This window comes from Drosophila suzukii, chromosome 2R (assembly GCF_043229965.1).
Source record: "Drosophila suzukii chromosome 2R, CBGP_Dsuzu_IsoJpt1.0, whole genome shotgun sequence".
Taxonomy (NCBI): Eukaryota; Metazoa; Arthropoda; class Insecta; order Diptera; family Drosophilidae; genus Drosophila; species Drosophila suzukii.
The window spans coordinates 1,320,327-1,345,702 of NC_092081.1; the positions used below are offsets into that span (position 1 = coordinate 1,320,327).

Genomic DNA, 25,376 nt, shown 5'->3' on the forward strand with positions numbered 1-25,376 from the left:
TTAAATTTTAGAGAAAGTGCGCAGAAGTGCACTTGTATACTAACCGAGCTCAATAAGAACTAAATTCTTTAGAAGACATAAAAGGTTTTAGAGGTGGAAACAGCTGGAATCATGGTTTTTTATTTTTGAGGTTAGAACTAGAACACGAATATGCGGGCACCACAATCAATAAATACAATATCAAGGTCACAAACACAAGTTACAAGTCCCTCTGATTGAATGGTATTTCAAAAACTGCAGTGCTTTGTTTAGTTTTACACTTTTTAACAATTTAAACTATTAGGAATAAAAGGAGATTTACTAGCGCTGCCGCCTCGTTGAAATAAAAACAGGCTTTCACGGCAGATACCTTAACAGTGGTGCGCACTGTTAAACTTTTCTGTTAAAAGCATTAGATATTGATGTTATCCTGATGCATTGTTTTGTATGTATTGTTCTTATTAGTTTAAATTGACAAATAGTGAAAAACTAAACAAAGCACTGCAGTTCTTGAAATACCATTTAATCAGAGAGGTTTGTAACTTGTGTTTGTGACCTTTATATTGTATTTATTGATTGTAATACTCGTATATTCGTTTGTAATATCTAACCTCAAAAAATTAAAAACTAAATATTTAAGTTATTTTGTATTTTTAAATGGAGCTACAAAGTGATTCTGTTAAAAGCATTAGATATTGATGTTATCCTGATGCATTGTTTTGTATGTATTGTTCTTATTAGTTTAAATTGACAAATAGTGAAAAACTAAACAAAGCACTGCAGTTCTTGAAATACCATTTAATCAGAGAGGTTTGTAACTTGTGCTTGTGACCTTTATATTGTATTTATTGATTGTAATACTCGTATATTCGTTTGTAATATCTAACCTCAAAAAATTAAAAACTAAATATTTAAGTTATTTTGTATTTTTAAATGGAGCTACAAAGTGATTCAAGCTGTTTTTACCTCTGAAACCTTTTTATCTTGTAGAGTATTTATTTCTCATTAAGCTCAGTTAGTATAAAAGCGCACTTTTGCGGACTTTCTCTTTAATTTAGTTTTTAACGCCTCTACTTAATACTTTGTATTTCCCGTACTTTTGTCTGGTAAATGCCAATTTCGATGTTTTCTTAAAAAAACAATGTGCATATATCTTTGTTGTTAAACGACGATTACTTTAAAGTTATTTTACAATATTATTTCACTTACTTAACGTTGATATACAGGATTTTAGTATTTTTGTTAAGAATTATAATGTTAACAATTATAAAATTAAAATTTCACTTAAAAAATGGTAAATAAAAAACGCCAATATATTATATTCAGTTTGATCTTTTCATAAAAAAAACATATTAAGAAACAACTTTTTGACAAGAACAAAATTTTTTTCTTAAAAAAAGGCGGGACTACGTTTTTTTTTTATTTTTATTTTTTTTAAATTTTATATACCTAATTAAAAAAACAAAACATTTTAAAATAAAAATAACAGATTTATCGAGTGAATTTCGATGAACGCCGTAAGCCGCGGCCGCGCCGCGTAAAAATGGAAAGATAACCCGAAAAACGACTGTAGGAGGTCAGTGCAGATAAAAGAGGACGCCTGTTTCAAACTGTTGCATATTATTGTGGGACTTCACCGACAGGAAGCAGTACCACAACAGGGCAAACCCGCAACGTTGTACTAATAGAAGTATCTTTTTAGCAGGACCACCGGAACGATCTTCGACAAGCTCTCCATTGGGGAACCTCAGGACTCTCCACCAGCTATTTGGCAGCTAAAGCGGATGGCTTCTAAGGGACAACTGGATGCTGGGCGAGGGAACAACCCCGTTTTCAATCCGGCTCCCACTTCCTCAAGGTCCAAAATGCCTGTTGGGACTCGGAGCTGGATTACAGATGGCGCGGGAAAGATGGCAAGTTTACATAAACAAAAAAATTCTTTGAACATTCCATTTATTTTTATTTTAATTTTTTGGTGTTCCAGCAGACTTTTTTTTTAATTTCTCCATTTGATTTGTATTCCGTTTGGCAATAAATCCAGCTGATTGACAGTAGAAATCTTGCATAAAAATTTAAAATAACAAATAAATATTTAGGAAAGCTATAAACAAAATATATTAAGAAAATTATAAAGAACAAAAAATTAAAAATATTCAAGTAAAATACAGGTAAATAATAAAATAAAAAGCAGCTAGAAAAAAAAGAAAAATATATATAAATAAAACAATTAAAGCCAGCCTCAAAGTGGAATTGATCCTCGATCGCATTATCCGCGGACCAACAACTCACGCAATGCGCCTCAGCCCATTACTAATCGTAAGGCGCAATGTGCCTTTTGGGTCGATTCCCTTTTGTCAACATAATTTAAGAATCGACAAATGAGCCTAAAATTAAATTTTGACTTTTTGGCATCGCGGAGTGTCGGGAGCGAGAGAGCAATTAAGAGACAGAATGGCAAAGTAACGGCACTCTATAAATTAGATTCATATACGTGTGAGCTTTGTTGTACTCCTGGTTACACATCTTGGTATTTTATAGCCTTTGGTGGAAGTAAGTTGAAGTTTTTAGAGAATATACATATTTATACCCTTAACTCGCAGAGTAAAAGGGTATATTAGACTCGTCGGAAAGTAAGTAACAGGTAGAAGGAAGCGTTTCCGACCCCATAAAGTATATATATTCCTGATCAGGATCACTAGCCGAGTCGATCTAGCCATGTCCGTCTGTCTGTTTGTCTGTCCGTATAAGCGCTGTGATCTCGGAAACTATTCTTGAGATTCCTGCGCAGCGCATGTATGTTTCGTCAGTGTGCCACGCCCTCTCTATCGACCATAAGCCGCCCAAAACTGTGGTTCCTACAGATTCAATACTCGAATAAAAAGAGTAACTGCACGTACGCACGTAACTGTACGCAGCGTAAGTTTGCTAACGCCCACAAGCCGTCCAAACCTCTGGCTCCCACAATTTTTAAGTTAGAAAAAAAATGTTAACTGAAATGTATTAGTCTTGTCAATACCAATCGGTTTACCCACAAGCCGCCCAAAACTGTGACGCCCTTAGTTTTGATACTAAAAAAATATGTTAAGCCTTGTACTCAGATCGGCTAAGAGTTTCACTAGTTGAAAAATCTTGTTCTTTGTTTGGCTTGTTGCCAAACGGAGAAGAAATCAATTGGAGCAATTTAAAAAAGAAGAGTCTGCTGGTGCACAAAGAAATTAAAATAAAAGTAAATAAAATGTTCAACGAATGTTTTTATTTACGTAAATTAGAAGTTTAAGACTTCCTTCTCGTTCCACGGATGCTTCGCCATCTTTCCCGCGCCATCTGTAGTCCAGCTCCAAGTCCCAATAGGCTGGCCAATAATGGCTCGTGATGACTCCTCCAGCTGTCCCTTAGCGGGCGACCTTATTTTCTCCTCCCTATAGAAGCCGGCGCGTCCTCCATTTCCGCTTTAGCTGTCAAGTAGCTGGTGGAGGTGGAGTCCTCAATGGAAAGCTTATCGGAGATCAAGCGATGTCCCATGTTCCTTCCCACTGGGATTCTCTCTGGTGGATCTCCTCCAGTGCTTCAACTATTCTGCGGATTTGCCCCGTTGTGGTATTGCTTCCTGTCGGTCAAGTCCCACAATAATGTGTAGCAGCTTGGATTAGGCGTCCTTTTTCACCTGTACTGACCTCCTTTAGCCGATTTTTGGTGTTTTTCTTCCTTTTATAATTTTTAAATTCCCCACCGCTTCTGCACGAACACCGCCAAAGATTAAATTTCTTATTCTTTGGGCCGCGGCTAACGGCGTTCATCGAAAATTCACTCTCGAAATCTGGTATTTTTTCTGGTATTTCCTTAGCTCATCTGAGTACCTCTCTGAAAAACAGACCCGACGAAAAGCTTTAGCCGCCTGTTTGCCTCTCGCTCACTCCTATGGTTAGCTCGCAGTTTTCGTCGATGTGAGTACTAGGCTTTAACAAAAATGTATTTATCTCTTCAATACCTATCGATTGACCAACTGGGTCTAGCGTATTAAAAAGTGAAATTCGAAAATTACTTATTTTTATTATAAATTACCATGCCAACTTTACGTAAATATGAACTTAATTAAAAACTCTATCCACTTATAGGTATATATTTACTATACAAAATTTGCCAACTATATTTTATGGGTTGGATACATATAAAAATAGGTGTTTAACTACGGTCCATGGGTCCATTCTACCCTTTTTTATAGTAACAACTATTTTTATAGTAAACCTTCCGTGTTACGTAAGAGTAACTATTTGATGGGTTAAATTGGCAATTCGATGGTTGGGGACCGTTTTACTCTTATATTGGTAAATTTTACCAATTGATTTTTTTTTGTGTGTATAGACAGAATGGACACATACATTATAAAAAGAAGAAGTTTTCAAAGTTCACCCGCAATGCATGTAGCATCTTACTGTCAATCAGCTGGGTTTGTTGGCAAACGGAAAACAAATCAATTGAAGCAATTTAAAAAGAAGAGTCTGCTGGTGCACAAAGAAAATAAAATTAAAATAAATGGAATGTTTAACGAATGTTTTTATTTATGTAAATTAGTAGTTTAAGCTTCCTTCTCGTCTCACGGATGCTGCGCAATCTTTCCCGCCCCACCGCAGTCCAGCTCCGAGTCCCAATGGGCATATTGGACTTTGAGGAAGTGGGAGCTGGATTGACAATGGCTGGCTATAGCTTCTTCAACTGTTCCTTAGCGGGCGCCCTATTTTCCTCTTCCCTATAGAAGCCAGTGCGTCCTCCAGCTCCGCTTAAGATTCCAAGTAGCTGGTGTTGGTGGTATCCGCAGTCCTAATGGGGAGGTCGTCAGAGATCGTATTACTGGTGGTTCTGCTAAAAATATACTTCTATTAGTAAAACAGCCAAATTCTTATGGCCAGATCTTCCTTTCTTTTTGAGGACACGCCCGTCAGGATCTATATGTAGGGAGCGAAGTCCCACTCGGCATGTTCCTTCCCACTGGGATTCCCTAGCGGATATCCTCCAGCACTGCAACTGTTCTGCGGATTTGCCCTGTTGTGGTATTGCTTCCTGTCGGTGAAATCCCACAATAATGGGCAACAGCTTGGATTATTTCATCTGCACTGACCTCCTGCAGTCGATTTTGGGGATTTCCTTCCATTTTTATTTTATAATTTCCACACCGCCTTTGCACAAACACCGCCAAAGATTAAATTTCTTATTCTTTAATCCGCGGCTAACGGAGTTCATCGAAATTCACTCGCTAAATCTGGTATTTTTCTGGTATTTCCTTAGCTTATCTGAGTACTGCGCTGAGCCTCTCGCTCACTCCTATGGTTAGCTCGCGGTTTTCGTAGACGTGAGAACTAGGCTTTACACAAAACAAAATGAATGTCGAATTTTCGTAAATTTAAGAATTTTTTTTGTCTTGTTCAATTGCGTTTTAAAATCACGGACGGTTTTCAAAAATCAAAATGTTATTGCTTGAGAAATATACAAAGGTCCCGCGATAAAAGATTTAATCAATGCTACCTTTTATGCTTTATAATTAGTAAAAACAATTTAAAATTTAAATATCCTAAACATGTCTCGCAATGCATTTCTCGTGTTCTTTGGCAATATTTGATTTTAAACCGTTATAGATTAAACATTTTGTTGGCATATTTTTTTCATAGTGAGACCAGTTTGGGCAAACTCTGAAAAGAATACGATTTTGACTAATTAAAGGGTTTTTCTATCAGTACTCCGCTTAAAAGGTACACCGATGCGCATGTCTGAAAATTTCTGATAATAAAGCTTGAAGATACAATCAATAACTTTTTTATGATTATTATTGTTAGGAAATTAGATTTCGTTGCATGTTATAGCCGAACAAATTTTAAGATAAATACCTAAGCGAGAAGTTTAACGGTAAAATAAATGCCAATTTTTATTTTTATTTATATACGAATGTTTATCGCTGGTAATCTTTAGAAATCAATACCTGGTTTTGTTTGATTTTAGAATTAAATAAGAAAGTGCATTAGATAAAAAAAGAAATTTTTTACACGTTATGTGACCATAAAAAAATGTATATGTTTTTAAAAACGAATGCCTTTTTTATTCCGATTCAGATTTAAAAATGTCGCATAAGTCTTGCGTGGAACTGAGCGAAATTCGAAAACTGGATAAAATAGTGCAGCAATGCGAGCTGTACATGTCCAATAATAATATAAATGACACAACTAAGAAACCACCTTTAACGGAATTCAAACGGAACTGGATTGTAAAACCCACTCAATTTGTGGAAAGGGAACTCTTTTCACTTATGTGCAACCTTAATAAGATAGAAAAGAAACAAATTTTTGTTTCAGATATTTTGATAAACGCTAGTATGTTCGACGACAAAAAGGATAGTTTGTCAAGATTTCCTAATAGTGTACCTGACCACAGCACTTTGGTCTATCACAAATTCATTCAGTCTAGGCCCACTAATAGTGATGGTACACCAGAACTAAAAATCAACTTAAAGTCGAAGGAAAAACAAAGTTTAAAGAACACTGAAGATTGTTTTTTTTTACCTCCTTTATTAAAAAAAAAAAATAAAAGGGAAAGTTTAAAAAAAGGTATAGCCGTAATGGGAGAAAATCAAAACCAATATAATAATAATTCAAACGAGTTTAAATTAGGCCAACAAAAGAAGCATACTAGTAGCAAAACGTGGAAGAAATGCATTAAATGTGATAAAAAGAAGCTATACATTAAGAACTATCAGACAGTTTCTAGGAGGGATTGCGATTTACATTGCTCGTATGATCCATCACTTAAAAAAAACAGCGACATTTTTCAAACCCATAAAGGAAATTCTTACGAGTGTATGTTTAAGAACTTGAAATACAATCAAAGTGAAAAGCCGGCAGAAAACGTATTGGGTAGTTCGTATGAAGATATGCTGGACAAAGAAGCACTTCTCGGATCGAAGAGTGAACTAAAAATGCAAGATCCAAACGAAATGGTAAGTCTAAGCCACGAAATCTATTTTATTGTTAATTTATTTAATAGCATTTTTTCAAAAGATTACTTCTCTGGGAGGAAACATACTTCTAGACCAGAAATTACAGAACAACTACTACCATAAGTGGACTCTACTACATTATTCGCCTTTTAAAGCTGTGTGGGATTGGGTGATATTAATTCTGGTGATGTACACGGCCATTTTCACACCGTATGTGGCGGCATTTTTGCTTGGGGAGCAGGATTATCAGAGAAGAAATAACAAATACATTAACTCTGACCCAATTGTTATAATTGATTTAATTGGTAAGCATTGGAGTGTTTGGTGGGTTACGTTATTAATACCATTTTGTAGTGGATGTTACTTTCATCGTCGATATCTTGATTAACTTTCGAACCACCTTTGTCAACGCACAGGATGAAGTGGTACTGTTGAGAACCCAAAATAAAAAACAAAAATCTTTAAGCGTCCTATATTATAGGTATCCCATCCTGGACGTATAGCTGTTCACTACTTAAGCGGTTGGTTTTTAATCGATCTTGTGGCAGCGGTTCCTTTCGATTTGCTACTAGTCGGTAGTGATACCGATGAGGTGAGCTCTAATTACTCTTAGCTGTAAATTATCCTAATTACTACTAAAGAATCTAAGTTTCCCCCTAATCCCAATACCTGTAATTATGTGAAAAATTGGGCTTAAGTCGTGTAACACAGAAGGGGTGCACTAAAAAAGTATTTCGTGAAATACGGCGCTAACAAAACTTCCAGACCTTTTCAAGATAAGAACAATTTTGATTTGAAATTCGAACTACTCCCACAGTTTTTAAACAAAATTTTACCGACATCCAGTAATGGGCATTTAAAATTTATGCTCAGCCGATCATGGGATCCGATCCGTTTTTGTCTTAAAGAGTAAAGCTATGCCTTACAATCCATAAGGTATTTTACCCGTTACTCGTAGAGTAAAAGGGTATACTAGATTTTTCGAAAAGTATGTTACAGGTAAAAGGAAGCGTTTCCGACCCTCCATAGTATATATATTCTTTATCAGGATCACTAGCCGGGTCTATCTAGCCATGTTGTTCCGGCGCTAATTATAGCCGTTACTCGTGGAGTAAAAGGGTATACTAGATTCGTCGGAAAGTATGTAACAGGTAGAAGAAAGCGTTTCCCACCCCATAAAGTATATACATATATTCTTGATCAGAATCACTAGCCGAGTCGATCTAGCCATGTCCGTCTGTCCGTCTGTTCGTCTGTCCGTCCGTATGAACGTTGAGTTCTCGGAAACTACAAAAGCTAGAAAGTTGGGATTTGGCATGTACATTCCTGATCTTTTTGCGCAGGCAAGTTTGTTTCGTAAGTGTGCAACCACCACTATAACGCCCAGAAGCCGCTCAAAACAGTGGCTCCCACAGTTTTAATGCTAAAATAAAAAATATAAAAAATTTTAACTAAAATGTATTGTTCTTATCAATACCTACCAATAAAAAAAGTTAACGCTCACAAACAACGCAGATATCTCGGAAACTAATTTCCGAGAGACTTGTACGCAGCGCAAGTTTGTTACGCACACTTTTTCTCCCACTCTAGCGCTCACAAGCCGCCCAAACCTGTAGCGCCCACAGGTTTCATGCTAATTTTAAATGAAGTGTATTAGTCCACTCTAACGCCCATAACGCTTAAATCTTAAACTAAGCAAGTCATTTGCTTGCGGAGTCATGTTATACAAAAATACATTATATCTCTAACTTGGATTGACCAACGACCTGGTTTTTATACGCCTGCAGAGAGTATAATGATTTCAGTCAGAAGTTTGCAACGCAGTGAAGAAGACGTTTCACACTTTTAATCAGCATCACTAGACGAGTCGATAAAGCCATGTCCGTCTGTCCATTTCTACGCAAGCTAGTCTCTTAGTTTAAAAGCTGTCGGGAAGGTTTCCTTCCCAAAAGTCTTATTTCTATTGTAGGTAGTATAACGGGGCGGATCTGATAACTATATCCCGTAGGAATGTTTAAAAAAAATTTTGTAAAAAAATTAACACAACACTCTTTTAATACTTCCGAATTTCGACTTTATTGTATAGCTGCCGTGCGAACAATCGAATAATTAATGTCAAAATAATACAAATGCCGTTATATTTTGTTTTCGGTAAACATATTCAGTAGTTACTTGAAATGGAACATTACCTTTAAAATTCTGTAATTAGTTTTTAGTAGTTTTTTTTTTTAAGTTTTTTTTAGTTATCTAAAAACAGTAACGACCTGAAAAGGTATAGAAACATCGGCTTGCCGATGCTAGCGTCCTTTCTTGTTCAGGCTTATAACCTAATTGTTGTTCTTTTATCAGCTTATTTCTTATTCTTCTTATAGTATCAGTGCCTAAAACATGAAATTTACATTTAATTAACTTTTTTGTGTATCTACTCGTTATTCTAGACAACTACATTAATAGGACTTTTAAAAACAGCGCGTCTTTTGAGACTAGTTCGAGTAGCCCGAAAAATAGACCGTTATTCGGAATATGGAGCTGCCGTTCTTATTTTATTAATGGCTACCTTTATTTTGATTGCCCATTGGTTGGCCTGCATATGGTAAATGAAACAGATAACATATGTATTTGTTACTAAAATTTCTTAACTCAATATCAGGTACGCAATTGGAAATGCCGAAAAATCTATCACCGCGAAAAACATCGGTTGGCTAAATTCGTTAGCCTATGATATTCAAGAACCTTATTTTGATAACCGAACTGGTGGACCCTCTATAAAGGTAAAGTTTAATTACAGTTAACTAAAGCCCATAACCTAAAAATTTATACTTTTGCAGTCGCGGTATATCACAGCCTTATATTTTACATTTACCTCGCTCACGTCCGTTGGATTTGGAAATGTGGCACCAAATACTGATGCTGAAAAAGCTTTCACTATTTGCGTAATGCTTGTTGGATGTAGGAGAAATCTGTACTGCAATAACATCTAGATATATAATAATTTTTTAATTTTTTAAGCTCTTATGTATGCAAGTATTTTTGGAAATGTATCGGCCATAATTCAAAGGTATAATACTAATACGGTACAATTATTAGTTATTATAACTATTATTATTACTAATACCAAGGCTTTACTCTGGAACGGCAAGATATCATACTCAAATGTTACGTGTTCGGGAGTTTATTCGATTCCACCAGGTATTAGTATTACAAAGCGAATAATACATTGCAGACATTACCTCGTCCTTTCCTTACAGATACCAAATCCGCTAAGGCAAAGACTAGAAGAATATTTCCAACACGCATGGACCTGTAATAATTTTAATCTATTTCCGTACTTATTGTTATTTTTTGAATTTTTAAGATACGAATGGGATAGATATGAGCTCGTTGCTTAAAGGTTTTCCCGAGTGCCTACAAGCAGATATTTGCCTTCATTTGAACAGAAAGTTACTGACAACGTGTGCGGCTTTTTCGGATGCAAGTCCTGGTTGCCTAAGGTAAGTTTAAATATAACTAGATAACTTTAAGTTAACTTAAATGTTAATTGCAGAGCTTTCTCCCTTAAATTTAAAACTACCCATGCGCCGCCTGGTGATATCCTAGTCCATAGAGGAGATGTCCTTACCTCATTATTTTTTATAGCCAGAGGCTCAATAGAAATTCAAAAAGGTGGCAATATAATTGTTGTATTGGGTTGGTTACTTTTGCAGTTTTATACAAACAAAAAAAGAAATAATAAAACATTTGGTTTGCTTCAGGGAAAAACGATATTTTCGGCGAAAATCCGTGTATATATCCAACGCTTGGAAAATCTAACGGAGTGGTAAGAGCACTGACATATTGCGATATTCATAAGTTGCACAGAGACGACTTGCTGGACGTACTGGATGCTTATCCCGAATTTCTTGAAAGCTTCGTCAACAACTTGGTTATAACCTATAACATGAGAGATGTGAGTAAATCATTTCAGTTACACAGTGGAACACTAAAAATGTAACCGCAGTTTGGCGTCCACCATTATTTGGGGTTTGTCTGGGTTAGCTCTCCTTTGAACATTATATTTGGACTTAAAGTTTTCGTGCAAAGCTGGATTTAAGAGGGCAATATTTTTTGAGCCCGCTCAAATTGCCCACAACAGTATTGAAGGTAAGCTTATAGAAAAGTACAATTATAAACTTCTTTCAATACTGTGATTATCATAAGCAATAATATAAAAACGCGAGCTCACTCCAAATATAATTTAACTTGTGTTCATGAGTACTTTCAGATTTTAAAATCCTAACTGCGGTACACTCCAAAACAGTGTTATCATCTGAAAGCTTTTAAGATCTTCTTATTTTTTAGGACGCACACTCTGGTGTTGATATCAAGCATCGCTACTTAAGAGCAAAGACCTCCGATAAAATGAGAAGCTCTCCTGACATACCCTCTATAAGAATGTAAGCTACTGTCCTGTTCCACGAGTATGCTGTTCCTATCTGTTTCTTTTCAGAGTTGGACTGCGATATAAAAAACAAAATGTTAATACATCTGTGCATAAAATTAAGAATGATAACTCCCGTGACCTTAACATTTTTATAGAAAATGAAATTGCAAACTATCACTTAGATTTGTTTGAAAATAATAGTTAACCACAAACAGCACAATTTTAAAAAATGAAAACATCGAATAGCATTGGTCGAAAGATAGATTTAAAGTAAGTACAATCTGCGGCAAAGTTGAAAAGTAAAGAGCATTAAAGATTCCAGCCGTGTCAATAGTTATACCCGTTACTCGTAGATTAAAAGGATATACTAGATTCGTCGGAAAATATGTAACAGGCAGAAACAGCGCATCCAACAAGTATATATATTCTTGATCAGGATCACTAGCCGAGTCGATCTAGCTATGTCCGTTTGTCCGTATGAACGCTATGATCTCAGAAACTATAAAAGCTGCAATACTGGGATTACGCATGCAGATTCTAAAGATTCCTGCGCAGCGCAAGTTTGTTTCGTCAGTGTGCCACTCCCACTCTAACGCTCGCCAACCGCCCAAAACTGTGGCTCCTACAGTTTTGATGCTAGAATAAAAAATTGAACTGGGAAGTACTGTTCTCATTAATGTGTAACGATTGACCTAATAAAAGGATGCCACGCCCACTTTAACGCCAACAAGCCGCCCACAAACCTTAAAATATCGTAAGTATGAACGCGGATATCTCGGAAACTATCAAAGATAGAGAACTTAAATGTCAAATCTAGATTCCGTAGACTTGTATGCAGCGAACGTTTGTTACGCGGATGTGCCACGCCCAAAATTTGTATGCTATAACAATTTTTTTTGCTGAAGTGTATTAGTCTTGTCAATACCTTTTGATTGACCCATACGCCCATTCTAACGCCCATAACGCTTAAACCTGTCCGCCGCCCACATAACCATATATTAAGATCGCGGGTAGGTGGATCATTCGGAATTCGGTCTCTGTTGTACACGGACGCGTTTTATATTTGCTCCTACATTTATTCGCCTAGTGTCTAAATTACCGATCTGATATATTCCCAAAGTTTCATTTTCAACTCGGTTGAGGCCGCCGTTTGCATGCAAATTAGTTATTTATGTTAAAACCATTATCTTTATTATTTTATTGGATAATAGTTAAAGACGCGGGCGCTTTGTGCATTGTTGTTGTTTCTTATTTACATTGTTGTTTTGGCGCTCTCTCGCACCGTTCGCTCTCCTACATTTTCCCAACTTCAGTCACCGGCTCTCATTTTCGAGTTAACGGGTCTTTGCTGAATTGGTCTTACCGCTCTCTTTTCTTATCTTTCCTCTGCGATTTGCAAAGCCACACAGCTGTTTATTGGCACTCATCTAAAGCTTCCTACTTTTTCTACATTCTACATTTAACTGACCTCAACTTGTAAACAAAATCTGCCTGCTGTGTTGTTGGTTGCCAATTTGTTGGTAAAATCACTTCTCGGCAGCCAATTGTTAGTTGCTGGTTATGTGAGAACATTGCGCACGCAAAATGTGCAGACTTTGGGCATAGTGCTGCCCAAATTGCTGATCGCACTAGATCTAATAATTGTTCCGGATGGGCTGTTCTCTAAACTTCTTTGCCCCAATTTTTGGCCTGCTGATATAATTGTCCACGAGTATATAAAAAAAATAGCTTGTCGGCGCCCAGCTCTGATATAAATTCAAAAAACTAAATTTCCTAATTCACTATCAGAATGTTCGGGGGCTTCTTAGTAAACTCTCTACGCTTTATATAAATAGTTCAATTTTTGAGGCCAATGTTATTGTACTCACTGAGACCTGGCTTAACCCATCCGTACACGATAGTGAGATTTTGTCTAATAACTTTTTTGTTTATCGGAAGGATCGTCAGAGCCGTCGAGGAGGAGGCGTTCTTATTGGAGTCAAATCCAATTTAACTTCTGAGTTTGTTGATATTTCTGAATCATCAGGTATTGAATTTATTTCCGTAAAATTATCTTTCCCAAAAGGAAACATTTTTTTAACCTGCTCGTATATATCTCCTGGCTCTGAATTTAACGTGTATCTACTGCACCTGTCCGCTATACATTCTATCTCCTTGTTGCTTACTGAAACTGACCAACTTATTGTGCTTGGTGACTTTAATCTTCCCAATATATCTTGGTTGGAGAGTAAGGACTCATTGAAAATGATTCCTAGGATGCAAAATGATTTTATTGATGGTCTTGTTGAACTATCTTTGCAGCAAGTTAACAGGATTCCCAATCATATTGGTCGTCTTCTTGACTTAATATTTGTTTTTGATAGTAGCGATGCTGAAGTCAGTCGTATTTCGCCACTATCTTTACCTGAAGATTGTTATCATCCTACCCTTCAGCTTTGTATTAATGGTTTTTTTAATAATCCTAGGACTGCAATAAATGTACAGCCTAGTTTGTGTTTTAAGAGGACTGATTACGGCAGACTAGTGGAATCTTTATCGACAGTAAGCTGGTCCTTTCTCGTTGACCTTCCTGTTGATGATGCAGTTAGGTACTTTTATGAGATCCTTTACCGTCTATTTCATGAACATGTCCCTCTTTCCTCCATGAAGAATTCTTACAGCTCTCCATGGTTTACCCGTCAACTATCTTATTGAAGAATAAAAAACAAGACTATTTAAACGGTTCAAAATATCCGGCTTACAGACAGACTTCACCAAGTATAGTTCAGCTAAGGTGGAATTTGTCCAGTACAATTCTGATTGTTACAAAAATTACCTGTCCCGTTGTAAGCGTGATTTCAAAAGTAATCCTAAGCTTTTCTTTTCTTTCGTCAATTCTAAACGAAAATCTAGCTGCTTCCCTCCCTCTCTCTTTCTCAATTATAATGTAGCATCTGATAATAATGATATTTGCAACTTATTCTCAGACTTTTTTCAATCCACTTATACGAAATGCAATAATGTCATTAATAAAGATTATCCATACGCACTACCTCATTTTAACTCTATCTTCAAACCAGTGATTGATGTATCTAATGTTCTTCGGAGTCTTAATACTCTCAAGCTCTCATTTTCACCGGGTCCTGATAGAATACCAAGTTGTATACTTAGGAATTGTTCATCTTATCTTGCCCCTCCCTTAACATTGATATTTAATCTGTCCCTAAGTCAATGTAGATTTCCATCCATATGGAAGGAATCCTTTATTATACCATTGTTTAAAAAAGGGAACAAGTCCGATATCTCAAACTATCGCGGTACTGCTAAACTCAGTTCTATTCCTAAACTTTTTGAAAAAATTATTACCTGTCAGTTTCAGCATCATTGCAGGTCTGTTATTTCACCTTGTCAGCATGGCTTCACTAGATGTCGCTCTACTTCTACAAACCTACTTGAATTTACGTCTTTAATTACTAGAGGTTTTTTGACACATCATCAAACTGATGTGATTTATACCGACTTTTCTAAAGCTTTTGATTCAGTGAACCATAGGATTCTTATTTATAAATTGTCCCTTTTAGGTTTTCCACCCAACCTACTAGAGTGGATACTTTCCTACCTTTCTAATAGAACTCAAATGGTCTGTTTTAATAATAAAATTTCCAAAATAATGAATGTTACTTCTGGAGTGCCACAGGGTAGCCACCTGGGACCTTTACTTTTTGGCTTAATGATTAATGATCTACCTTATGTTATAAAATCGTCAACTGTTTTAATGTATGCAGATGATGTCAAGCTATGTTTGTCCATGTGTTTACCTAATTCATATAATGACCTTCAATTAGATATTGATTGTTTGTATACGTCGTGCATGATTAACATGTTGAATTTGAACTATTCTAAATGTAACTTTATGACCTTTTATCGTAGTAATCCATCTCTGTACTCTTATTCTATCGGAAATAACGCCCTTGAACGTATTTTTTCTGTTCAGGATCTTGGCTTTCTATTTGATCATAAACTTAGTTTTAAAGACCATATATCTACTATAACTAACAAAGCCAGAAGTCTCCTGGCGTTTATGAAGCGCTGGTCAAGGGAGTTTGATGATCCATACACAACAAAGCTTTTGTATGTTTCTCTTGTTCGGCCGTCAATGGAATATTGCTCGTGTATATGGTCACCTCAAATTAGCTGTTTATTTGCTTTGAGAGGCTTAAGCTGGGATACAGGAAGTCGATTGCCCTCTTATCATGCGAGATCGCGCCTGCTGGACTTACCAACCCTGAACCATCGTAGAAAGTGTCATGGAGTTATGTTTTTGCATAAATTAATTAATGGTGATGTTGACTCTCCCTTCCTTCTTAGTTCCCTCAACTGGAATGTACCCTGTAGAACAGTTTGTCGTTTTCGTCCGTTGTCCCTGCCAACTTGTAGATCCAATTATGTCCTTCATGATCCTTTTCGGGTTCTTTGTGACGACTATAATGCACTGTGTCACGTCTTACTGTTTGATAGCCCTAATGCAACTAATTATGATAAACTTATGTATTTTCTATCTTCCAATAACTTGTAAATTTCTATGTTACTAGCCATTCTATGTGAGCATGTATTTTAAACTGTCTATTGTTATGTCGTCTTTTTCAATGTCCGCGATTTCGTTTACTTTCCCAAATCGGTTTAGGTCTCCGCGCGTAACAAGCATTGCTTGGTGTCGTAAGGGCCACTTGTTTGTACTGACCATAGTGCATCAACGTCCAAGAACATGGCTAGTGATTATTACAATCTCGCTTTGCTGCTTGCATATATCCATCTCCCTTTGGTCCCTTTAGCTGAGTAACAGGTATCTGATAGTCGAGGCACTCGACTATAGCGTTCTTCCTTCTCTGAAATTATTTTACAAAAAAAAGTTTTTTTATTTTTTACAGTGGGAAGCAAAAGTGAGTACATGTTTGCAAATTTGGACCACTTACACCGAGAAAAAAGACGTTCTCATAAGTTTTGAAATCAGTATTTCCGTGCTCAATAATTTGACGAGCGCGCTTTTAATAAAATCAAGAAGAACTGCTCTGGCTTGAGAAATTTTTTTTGAATATAAGTTGTCTCGATTTCGAGGAGATGAATTTCCGAATTCAAGAACAAGCGCTCTCAATTTCATGCATAGGCGCTCTCGCTTCCAAGAGTAAATCGTTCTTGATAATAGTAAAATATATATTTTGTCGAGACGAAACTTTGCTTGTTTTTAAGAACGATTTCTGCTTGATTTAAATATGAATCTGGTTTGATTTCAAGAACACTTTCTTCTTGATTTCTACCATAGCCCACTCTCGATCCTCGATTAATTATACCCGTTACTTGTAGAGTAAAAAGGTATACTAGATTCGTCGGAAAGTATGTAACAGGCAGAAGGTAGCGTTTCCGATCTGTCCGTCTGTCTGTCCGGACGAACGCTGAGATCTCGGAAACTATAAGAGCTGGGCTATTGAGATTTGGCGTGCAAATGCCTGAGCTTCCTACGCGCGCAAGCTTATTTCAGCAGAGTGCCACGCCCACTGTAACGCCCACAAACCGTCCAAAACTGTGGCTCCTACAGTTTTGATGCTAGATTTGAAATTTTAACTCATCAATACCTATCGATTGACCCAAAAAAAATTATGCCACGCCCACTTTTTCGCCCACAAACAGCCCAAACCTGTGACGCCCACAATTTTCATGGTTGACTCTAACGCCCATAACGCTTAAATCTGTTTACCGCCGGTAGGTGTCGCATTTTAATCTCGTTTTGCTGCTTGCTTATCTCAATTTCCCTTTGGTCCCTTAAGCTGAGTAACGGGTATCTAATAGTCGAGGAACTCGACTATAGCGTTCTTTCTTGTTTTTTTGTAAAAATTACAAATTTTTATATTCACTTTCATTTTATTCATTTTGAAAATTCTTAGTACATTTATTACAAAATTCTTATAACTATATATATTTTATTCTTACAGCTGATTTATCTTTATTACACAATCATCAGCCCGATTATCGCCTCTTTTTATTTCTCTTTGTCAATGAACTGGATGCAGTCGAAATTTACTCCGGCACCTGAAGAATACAAATAAAGGATTATTTTATATTATTTTTTAGAACTGCACTTTCTTAATATATAAGCGCGTGGTTGGGTGACATGTCAACTAAAGTTCTCTTCCTTTAATCGGCGCTCGCAGATTCCAATCTCGATCTTTCGTTTTTCTCTCTTCTCGCTAATACGCCTTAGAAAAGCAAAATAAAACAAAAATCGAGAAAAGGAGTAAATGGAAAGGCTTCGCTCATTCTTTCGGCGTCAAGAGTTTTTTAATAAGTGCGTGGGCCAATTTAAGTTTACAAGTGCGTTGATAAGTTTAAGTTGGGTAAGTGATGAGTCATGATCATGCTCTCGTGGAGTGCAGACGCGTTTTTGCATTGCTGCGAAATTCTTTGTGAAGATTCTATGGACAAGTCCACCTTCGTGGCAAATCAATTTGTTTTTGTAAGTCCGGCAGCTAGAGCTGCAGTGACAGTGCTCAGACTCTCCATTAGCTCTGGTGAATCGCGAAAACAAGTGAAACAGAGATCAAAAGGTAACAGTTGCAATTTGTTGATCTGGCAAATCACCGCTACTTCGAATTCAAGTTCAATCACAAGCTTAATAAAAAATACAATTTATAAAATACAAACATCCGTTTCCCGTATTGAACCCGGTGCCTCCCGGCTGCAAGGTGCGCACCTTGCCCACTAGGCTACGACTGCTTTTGTGGAACCTACTCTTAGTGGGTTTGTGTACTGGAAGTCAGTAAAGCAGTACAAAGCAGTTCACAGCATCCAATACGCCTACAATGTCAGACTCCGATCCGAATTCGACATCTATTCAAAGGTGGTTATGGCGAAACATACTATGACTAATGCTCTAAATTCCTCATTACAAAAGTTTAGTAGCATTTATAAAGCCAGCTCCATCAACGCCCAGCCTTTACCATCCCATGACATTGAACCCGAGCGAGAAGCCATAACCGGCGACGATGAAGACTGGTGGACCTCAAGGAACAAACGCCGTCCACAATCCAGATCTCCCAATTCTCTTAATAAAATGCAGAGAAATTCCACTAGTCTCTAAAGAACTGAGTCCGCCAACCGATTTGCTGAGCTTTCGAACATGGACACAACCGAAGAATATTTACAATCTTACCAATCAGTCAGCCAGTTGGTTAACAACCCTGATCAGGTCAGTACCAGCACAGGCTTAAACCACGGCAGCTCCAGTAACAAAAACAACGTCGAACGCAACAGCAGTCAATCCAACAGCAACAGTACCGATAATGCTACTAATAAACACCCACCCAATCACAAGCCACCGCCGATTGTAATCGACAACAATAATCTGAGCGGGCTTATTCGTTGCACAGATAAAATCGTACATCCGTCTAAATACTTCGTAAAATGTCATTCCAATAATTCCGTTTCGATCCTTGCTGCAGATTCAGACGCGTATAGAGCAATCAGTAAATATTTGACTGCAAAATAGGTCCCTTTCCACTCATGGCATCTTAAAGATCTGATCTTATCGCTTGGTTATTCGAGGTGTTCATCACTCCACTCCGGACAAACACGTTAAGGAAAGCCTTACCTTGCTTGGCCATATGGTTCGTTTCATTAATAGACCAAAAAGCCGATTCGACAAAACAAAGATCGTCAACCTAGTGTTTGTTGAACTTGAGCAATTACCCTACAAAAAGGATGAACTCGTACAATGCCATCGTTTCCAGGATTTCCACTATACAAAAATCAACTTTTTTCTGGATCATAACTGTGTGAGATGTGGTCGGAAACATGCCATAGAGGCCTGCAAACGAGATATTCTTCCTGTTAAATGTGTTAATCGTGGTGAAAATCACACAGCAAATTACAAGGGTTGTATTGCCTACCAGCAGATAGTAAGACACCGAAAAAATCTTTTATTCCAGGGTAACACTTTTCCCCAAAAGACCTTTTCAAAAAGGACGACTGTTCGATCGAATGTCGTGGGAGCTCTGTCATACGCAAAAGTCACCAATGGTCATTCTCGTCACCAAAATCAACAGGGTGACCAAACCAATTCCCTCCACTTTGAACAAGCAATAGGAGGCCTAACCAGCAACATAAACCAAATGACCTCCCACGGTTACGGACACAAACCATACAGACGAAAGACCAACAACAATACCCAGAGACCCGCCATCAGCCAACATCAACGAAATCGCGAGAAATTCCAAAACGATCAGCAATGGAAACGACAAGATCAAATGTATCTACGAGCTGAAGAACAATTTTCTGACCTTGGTGCTCGGTTTTACAAAATGCTTTAGATGATGATGTCAATGATATCCCTTATAACCAACCTTTTATTCCAAATAGCGCCAGGATCTGCACATGCAGCCGTTACAGCCCAACCATGAGTCAAATTGGATATAGAGTCGGTGTGTGGAACGCCGACGGCTTGACCAACAAGTCACTCGAGATGGAGCTTTTTGTAAAAGAACATCATATCGGCGTTATGTTGGTCAGCGAAAATCATTTCCGCTCTACATCATACTATCAGCTAAAACACCAAACGGCTCAGTGTGCTGCGATCAAAGTCAAAACTGACCAAGGGGAAATAGTCGTTGCGTCTATATATTGTCCTCCAAATTCACCTCTCACAGCTAACCACTACGAAGAGCTTCTTAGTGAGCTTGGGTCAAATTTTATAATTGCAGGGGAATCGAATGCGCATCATCGTCTCTGGGGATCACGTAACTCTACAATTAGGGGCAGAACTCTAGCGGATATTATACTCAAATCTCATGTGCAGGTTCTTGCTTTCGGAGGGCTTGTAGGAGGAGGTCTTGTATTTGGTGAGGCTGAAAAGGATATTGCGTCGCAGATTTATGCGTCCTCGAGACCCTGCTGAAAAAAGAAACGAGCTGAGGACGATCTTAAGAAACTTTTGATTAGAACGAAGAGTGAATGTTTTGCTGATATGCTCCTCATTGCTGATTCTACAAAGCCGTAGGGATTCAATCTCTGGAGGGCAACAAGGAATATTAAACGACACCCCCTCGCCGAATTCCAATAAAGCGTGCCGACAACACGTGGTGCAGATCAGACAGCGAAATTTCGATGGCCTTTGCTGAGGAATTGGAAGGACGCTTTCAGCTATTCAATCTTGCTAGGCCTGACGACGTGGATAATACCCTAGCATTCCTAAATGCCCCCTCCTCGGCCATTGAACCTATCCCACATGTGAGTCCGGAAGAGGACTGTCTTCAAATTCGCCAGCTGCAACGCAGTAAATCTCCCGGATTCGACGGGATCGGCAGCAGAATTGCCAAAGCGTTTTCTAGGAAGGGTATACTATTTTCAACGCCATGTTACGTATCCTACATTTTCCCACACAGTGAAAGTGTGCTGTGATATCGATGATATCTAAGCCAGAAAAACAGGAAAGCCTTGTTGCATCCTACCGACCAATAAGTCTACTGCCCACCTTCTCTAAAATATTCGAAAGAACATTCCTTAGTATAATGATGGCAGTAAGAAGTGTGCAGGACGCCATTCCAGACCACCAGTTCGGCTTTAAAAGACACCATGGAACCCCAGAGCAAGCACATCGGGTAACGCAGCACATCCTTGGAGCGTTCGAAAACAAGCAGTACAGTTCAGCAGTCTTTCTTGACGCCAAAGAAGCTTTTGACCGCGTTTGGCACGATGGCTTGCTATTTAAGTTGATAACTCTCCTGCCTACTGCCCAATATCTTCTCCTGAAATCGTATCTCTTAGAACAAAATTTTATGGTCGATGTGAGAGGCGAAATATCGTCTGTCTGATGCATTCGAGCTGGCGTACCTCGGGGTAGCATTCTTGGTCAGGTTTACCGCTGACCTGTAATACCCTAGGGAACTGGGTACCCTCTTTTCTATATATGCTGATGATACAGCCTTTATTGCCAACTCCATGTGTCGAATTAATGCGACTCAAACCACACAAAACTATTTGGATTTGTGTGGCGAATGGACGAATCGATGGAATATTTCGATAAACGGAAATAAGTCCCAGCAGTGCAACTTCTCTCTTAGAAGTAAAATTCTCCACACAGTGAAATTCCAGGACACAGTCATACCGCAATCAGCCCAGGCTCAGTATTTGGGATTGATTTTGGACAAACGTCTTTCGTGGAAGCAGCACATAACTAAGATTACAGCAACATGTCGTGTTGAACTACGGAAACTAAATTGGATGCTTAAAGGTACAAGTGAGCTCAGCCCTAGCAACAAGTTGCTGCTGTACAGGTCGATAGTGGTTCCTTCATTCACTTATTGCATACAAATATGGGGCACCGCTACAGACTCAAATGCCATGAGGGTCCAAAGAGTGCAAAACCGGGCGCTACGTACGATTACGGATGCGCCTCGGTACGTAAGGAACGAGGTCCTAGCTTGCGATCTTCACATCCCCACGGTGCGAGAGCAGATCAACATGCACTCAAGCCGTTACAACGACCGTCTACTAGCCCACACCAACCATCTAGCAGCCTCCCTGGCAAACGCAACTACAACGAGAAGAAGACTGAAGCGTCGGCACCCTGCCGTGTCTTAAAACAATAATGAAGAACTGTCACTGTTATAAATTTGTTAACTTCCTTATTTCTGTTGTGTTTCATGTTATTTTTTCCTTTGTTATTTCCATGCGTTTTATAGCCATTAGGTTGGCTGATCAACGCTTAAATAAATATTAGCACAAAGGGTAAGTTATACTATAATTAACTCTACAACAAATTTCAAAAAATAAAACGCGCAAGGTGCGCAAACACCGCCCCCTCTGAAGGACCGCCGTCTTCAGCACACCACAGGCAGCCACGCTCTCCGGTACGTGCCATCCTTGGTATTCAAGTCCGCCACTCAAACCTTGCCATCAGCACCGACGTGTACTGCCACGACACGCCCGATCATCCTCTGCTGCGGCGGAAGATTGTCCTCGGCGACGACAAGAGAGCTCCCACGGCAACGTTTTCCTGGTGCCACTTGTTCCTCGCCTGGAGGCTGAAGACATACTCCTGAGACTGTGCCTGAGAGACGAGGCACTGCGCCATCGACGCAAGCAGGATGGGCTGACTTGGTCCGGGAGCGCTGCTGATGGTGGAGCCATCAGAAGATGGCCTGGGCTCTTCCAATCGGGTTCGGAAGTCTCTCATGTGGCGATCTGCTCCGACGAAGTTCGTCGCGTTGGCGCACCACACCTTCTCCAGAATCCCGCGTCGACTCACGAACCTTTGAAATGCCAACAAAAATGCACCAGTGGTGAGGTCAGACACTAACTCTAAGTGGACCGCTTTGGACGCAAAACATACAAACAACGCCACGTATGACTTGTACGGTGGCTTACCACAGATACGATACGTTGTGTTAAATGGGCCACAAAAATCAACACCACAGATATTAAATGGGCCGAGTGGTCGAAGTCGGTCTGATGACAAGTTCCCGATGACTTGCGTCATGTGTTGGGGCTTGCGGCAAACTTTCTGCGCAACAACCAAGCATGTCTTCTCTCGCAACAGACTTACAAGTGCACGAGGGTCAGCGTAGGTCCTAACAAACTGTGAGCCTTTTGAAACCAACAACAGCGGGAATTTGGCTTAACTTCTGTACATTCGTAAATACCGGAATTTTTTCCGAATTTTGCTCATGTCGTCACAGAACTCGTGAGATTGGATCACTTCCACTATTTTCTCGAACGCAAAATTCAGTTCTCTTAGAGTTAAACAATGGTCTTACACGATTGTAAAGATCCGCTAGAAGGTGAGCTGCGCACAACTCAAGGCAAGGCAAAGTTTTCGTCTTGAGGGGAGCTACTTTGGATTTGGCTTTTAATAAAGATACTTTTAAACCTTTATCGGTATTAGTGCAAACGTAGATGCACGCTCGATGTCTGTATGAACGAATCGCGATACCTTGATTTTTGGCAGATGCCACAGCGTTTCCTTAAAAGCTTCCCAAGATGTCTGCAGTTGCATCGGCAGCGACTCGTCCCAGTTTAACTTTCGAAGACATAGTTCCTGTAACAACATGTTTGCCTTTGTCACTAGAGGACACAATAGGCCAAGCGGATCGAAAAGTCGGGCAGTCACCGACAGTATGTTTTGTTTTGTTGCACGAAAATCGCGGAAAGAGTTATCCAACCGAAATTGAAAGTAATCTTTACCAGGCAACCAAACCACGCCAAGGAATTTTGTTACGTCTGAGTCTGCCGTTAGCGGCATGACAGCGCTTTCAGATACGAACATCTCTGGGCAGTTAGAAAACCACTTTGCCAATTCAAATCCTGCCTCTTGAATTACCTTCTTCCATGAATTCTATATACATTTTTTTTAATGAAGGATCCTTGGGCAATCTCCTTTCAAGCGACAAAAATGTACGTTTCGGAATGATTTTCTGCTGAGTGGCAAAACACACATACTTCTGGATCGTCCAAACAAGAACCTCCTGCTGAACAATTTTTGGCTTGCACGCTTCTTCGGCAACCTTATGTTGATAGCGCTTGTTCAGGGCCGACTCACACTCGCTCCAAAGAGGAAGCGATGTGTAGTCCAGCTGTTCTTCCCACTTTCTTTTAGTTCCCGCATCGACTTTGCCCATTACTAAATGGATTAGGACTGCATTCTTGATATGTTTGTCATCCCCAATGGACAAAAAATAATCGTACAGCGCTGTGACTGTGTCGATGAGGTGAGGACGAATCACATCCGTCGGTCACTACCCTGTTTGAATCCATATGATTTCCTTCTGGGGGGGATAGCGAGCGGTGAACTTGGCAATGAGCAGCACAACAAATCCAAAAACTGCAGCTAAACAGCGTTCAAAACTTTTATAGCTGCAGCAACCAAGAATTAGCAGCGGCAACAATTGCACCAACAACTTCAATGTTTTTAAGCAAGCCGGCGCGATATGTGTTTGTTATTTTGTTAATTTTTATCACAAAAAAAATCGAGTTCCACTGCAAATCACGGCGGGGTCACCATTAAAATGTAATACTCTTTTTTATTAAGGAACAAACGCGAAAACTGGTGATTGCATGGAAATTCGGGATTTATTTCATAACGAAAGGGAGGGCGCAAGGATTTTCATATAACAACTAAACTTCAATTTTAATTTACATTTCCCTTAAGCCTATCTTAACTAGGGGCGAGAGACGGGGCGAATTCGCAAGAGTGAAGAAAGCTTTATTACGGTCCCGATTTTCCATTATTCGACTCTACTGGTGATACACTTTTGCCTGAACTATCGCAAGCTAATCATTGTTCGGAGTCTTCAGCCAATGCATATGGTCAAACTGGGACTAAGATACGAGATTCTCGTCCTCCTCCCTTTTTATTAAGAGGAACGCACACTCAAGCGAAGTCGTCCTGGCGAATGTACTCGCGTAAAATACAAGAAAGGAAGTTAACTTCGGCAAGAAGATTGTATACCCTTGCAGTTACATTTATTAAATTTAAAAATACAAAAAATGGTATTCCCAATAGTATATTTGTCAGAAAACACCGAAGCTATAATTTGTTTCATATTATTTTTCCACCAATTTTCCAATCGTTCCTATGGCAGCTATATGATATAGTCGTCCGATTATGATAAAATTAAATTCGAAACTCAGAACTAACTAAAACATGTTATTTCCAAGCGTAGGAGGTTATATGTTAAAAAACACCGAAGCTATAATTTGTTTCATATTATTTTCCCACCAGTTTTCCGGTTTTTTTCCGATTATTCCTATTGGAGATATAAGATATATTTGTCCGATATAAGAAAGATATAAGACTTTTGGTAAAGTTTCAGCCCGATTGCTTTAAAACTAAGAACTAGTTTGCGTAGAAACGGACGGACAGACGGACATGGCTAGATCGACTTGTCTAGTCATGCTGATCAAGAATATATATACTCTATGGGGTCGGAAACGTCTCCTTCACTGCGTTGCAAACTTCTGACTGAAATC

The 25,376-nt window shown here is 38.7% G+C and overlaps 1 protein-coding gene across 5 annotated transcripts; it reads left to right on the forward strand.

The window, feature by feature from the left end:
• The first annotated feature begins 5,730 nt into the window (after positions 1–5,730).
• On the forward strand, positions 5,731–17,478 carry sei (potassium voltage-gated channel seizure). Of its 5 annotated transcripts, XM_065863230.2 has the most exons (17): positions 5,731–5,877; positions 6,081–6,961; positions 7,023–7,266; positions 7,316–7,386; positions 7,443–7,553; positions 9,400–9,554; positions 9,612–9,732; positions 9,790–9,910; positions 9,971–10,019; positions 10,081–10,150; positions 10,210–10,264; positions 10,317–10,452; positions 10,506–10,648; positions 10,714–10,907; positions 11,300–11,394; positions 11,448–11,651; positions 17,348–17,478. In XM_065863230.2, exons 2-16 carry the CDS (start codon positions 6,089–6,091, stop codon positions 11,584–11,586), a joined length of 2,577 nt encoding a protein of 858 aa, XP_065719302.1. In that variant the 5' UTR covers positions 5,731–5,877; positions 6,081–6,088; the 3' UTR covers positions 11,587–11,651; positions 17,348–17,478. The 5 variants fall into 5 exon arrangements, with proteins under 5 accessions (XP_065719302.1, XP_065719303.2, XP_065719304.2 ...); XM_065863231.2 differs by lacking the exon at positions 5,731–5,877 and having other exon boundaries at positions 11,283–11,394; positions 11,448–12,135; XM_065863232.2 differs by lacking the exon at positions 5,731–5,877 and having other exon boundaries at positions 11,283–11,394.
• Positions 17,479–25,376: the final 7,898 nt, after the last annotated feature.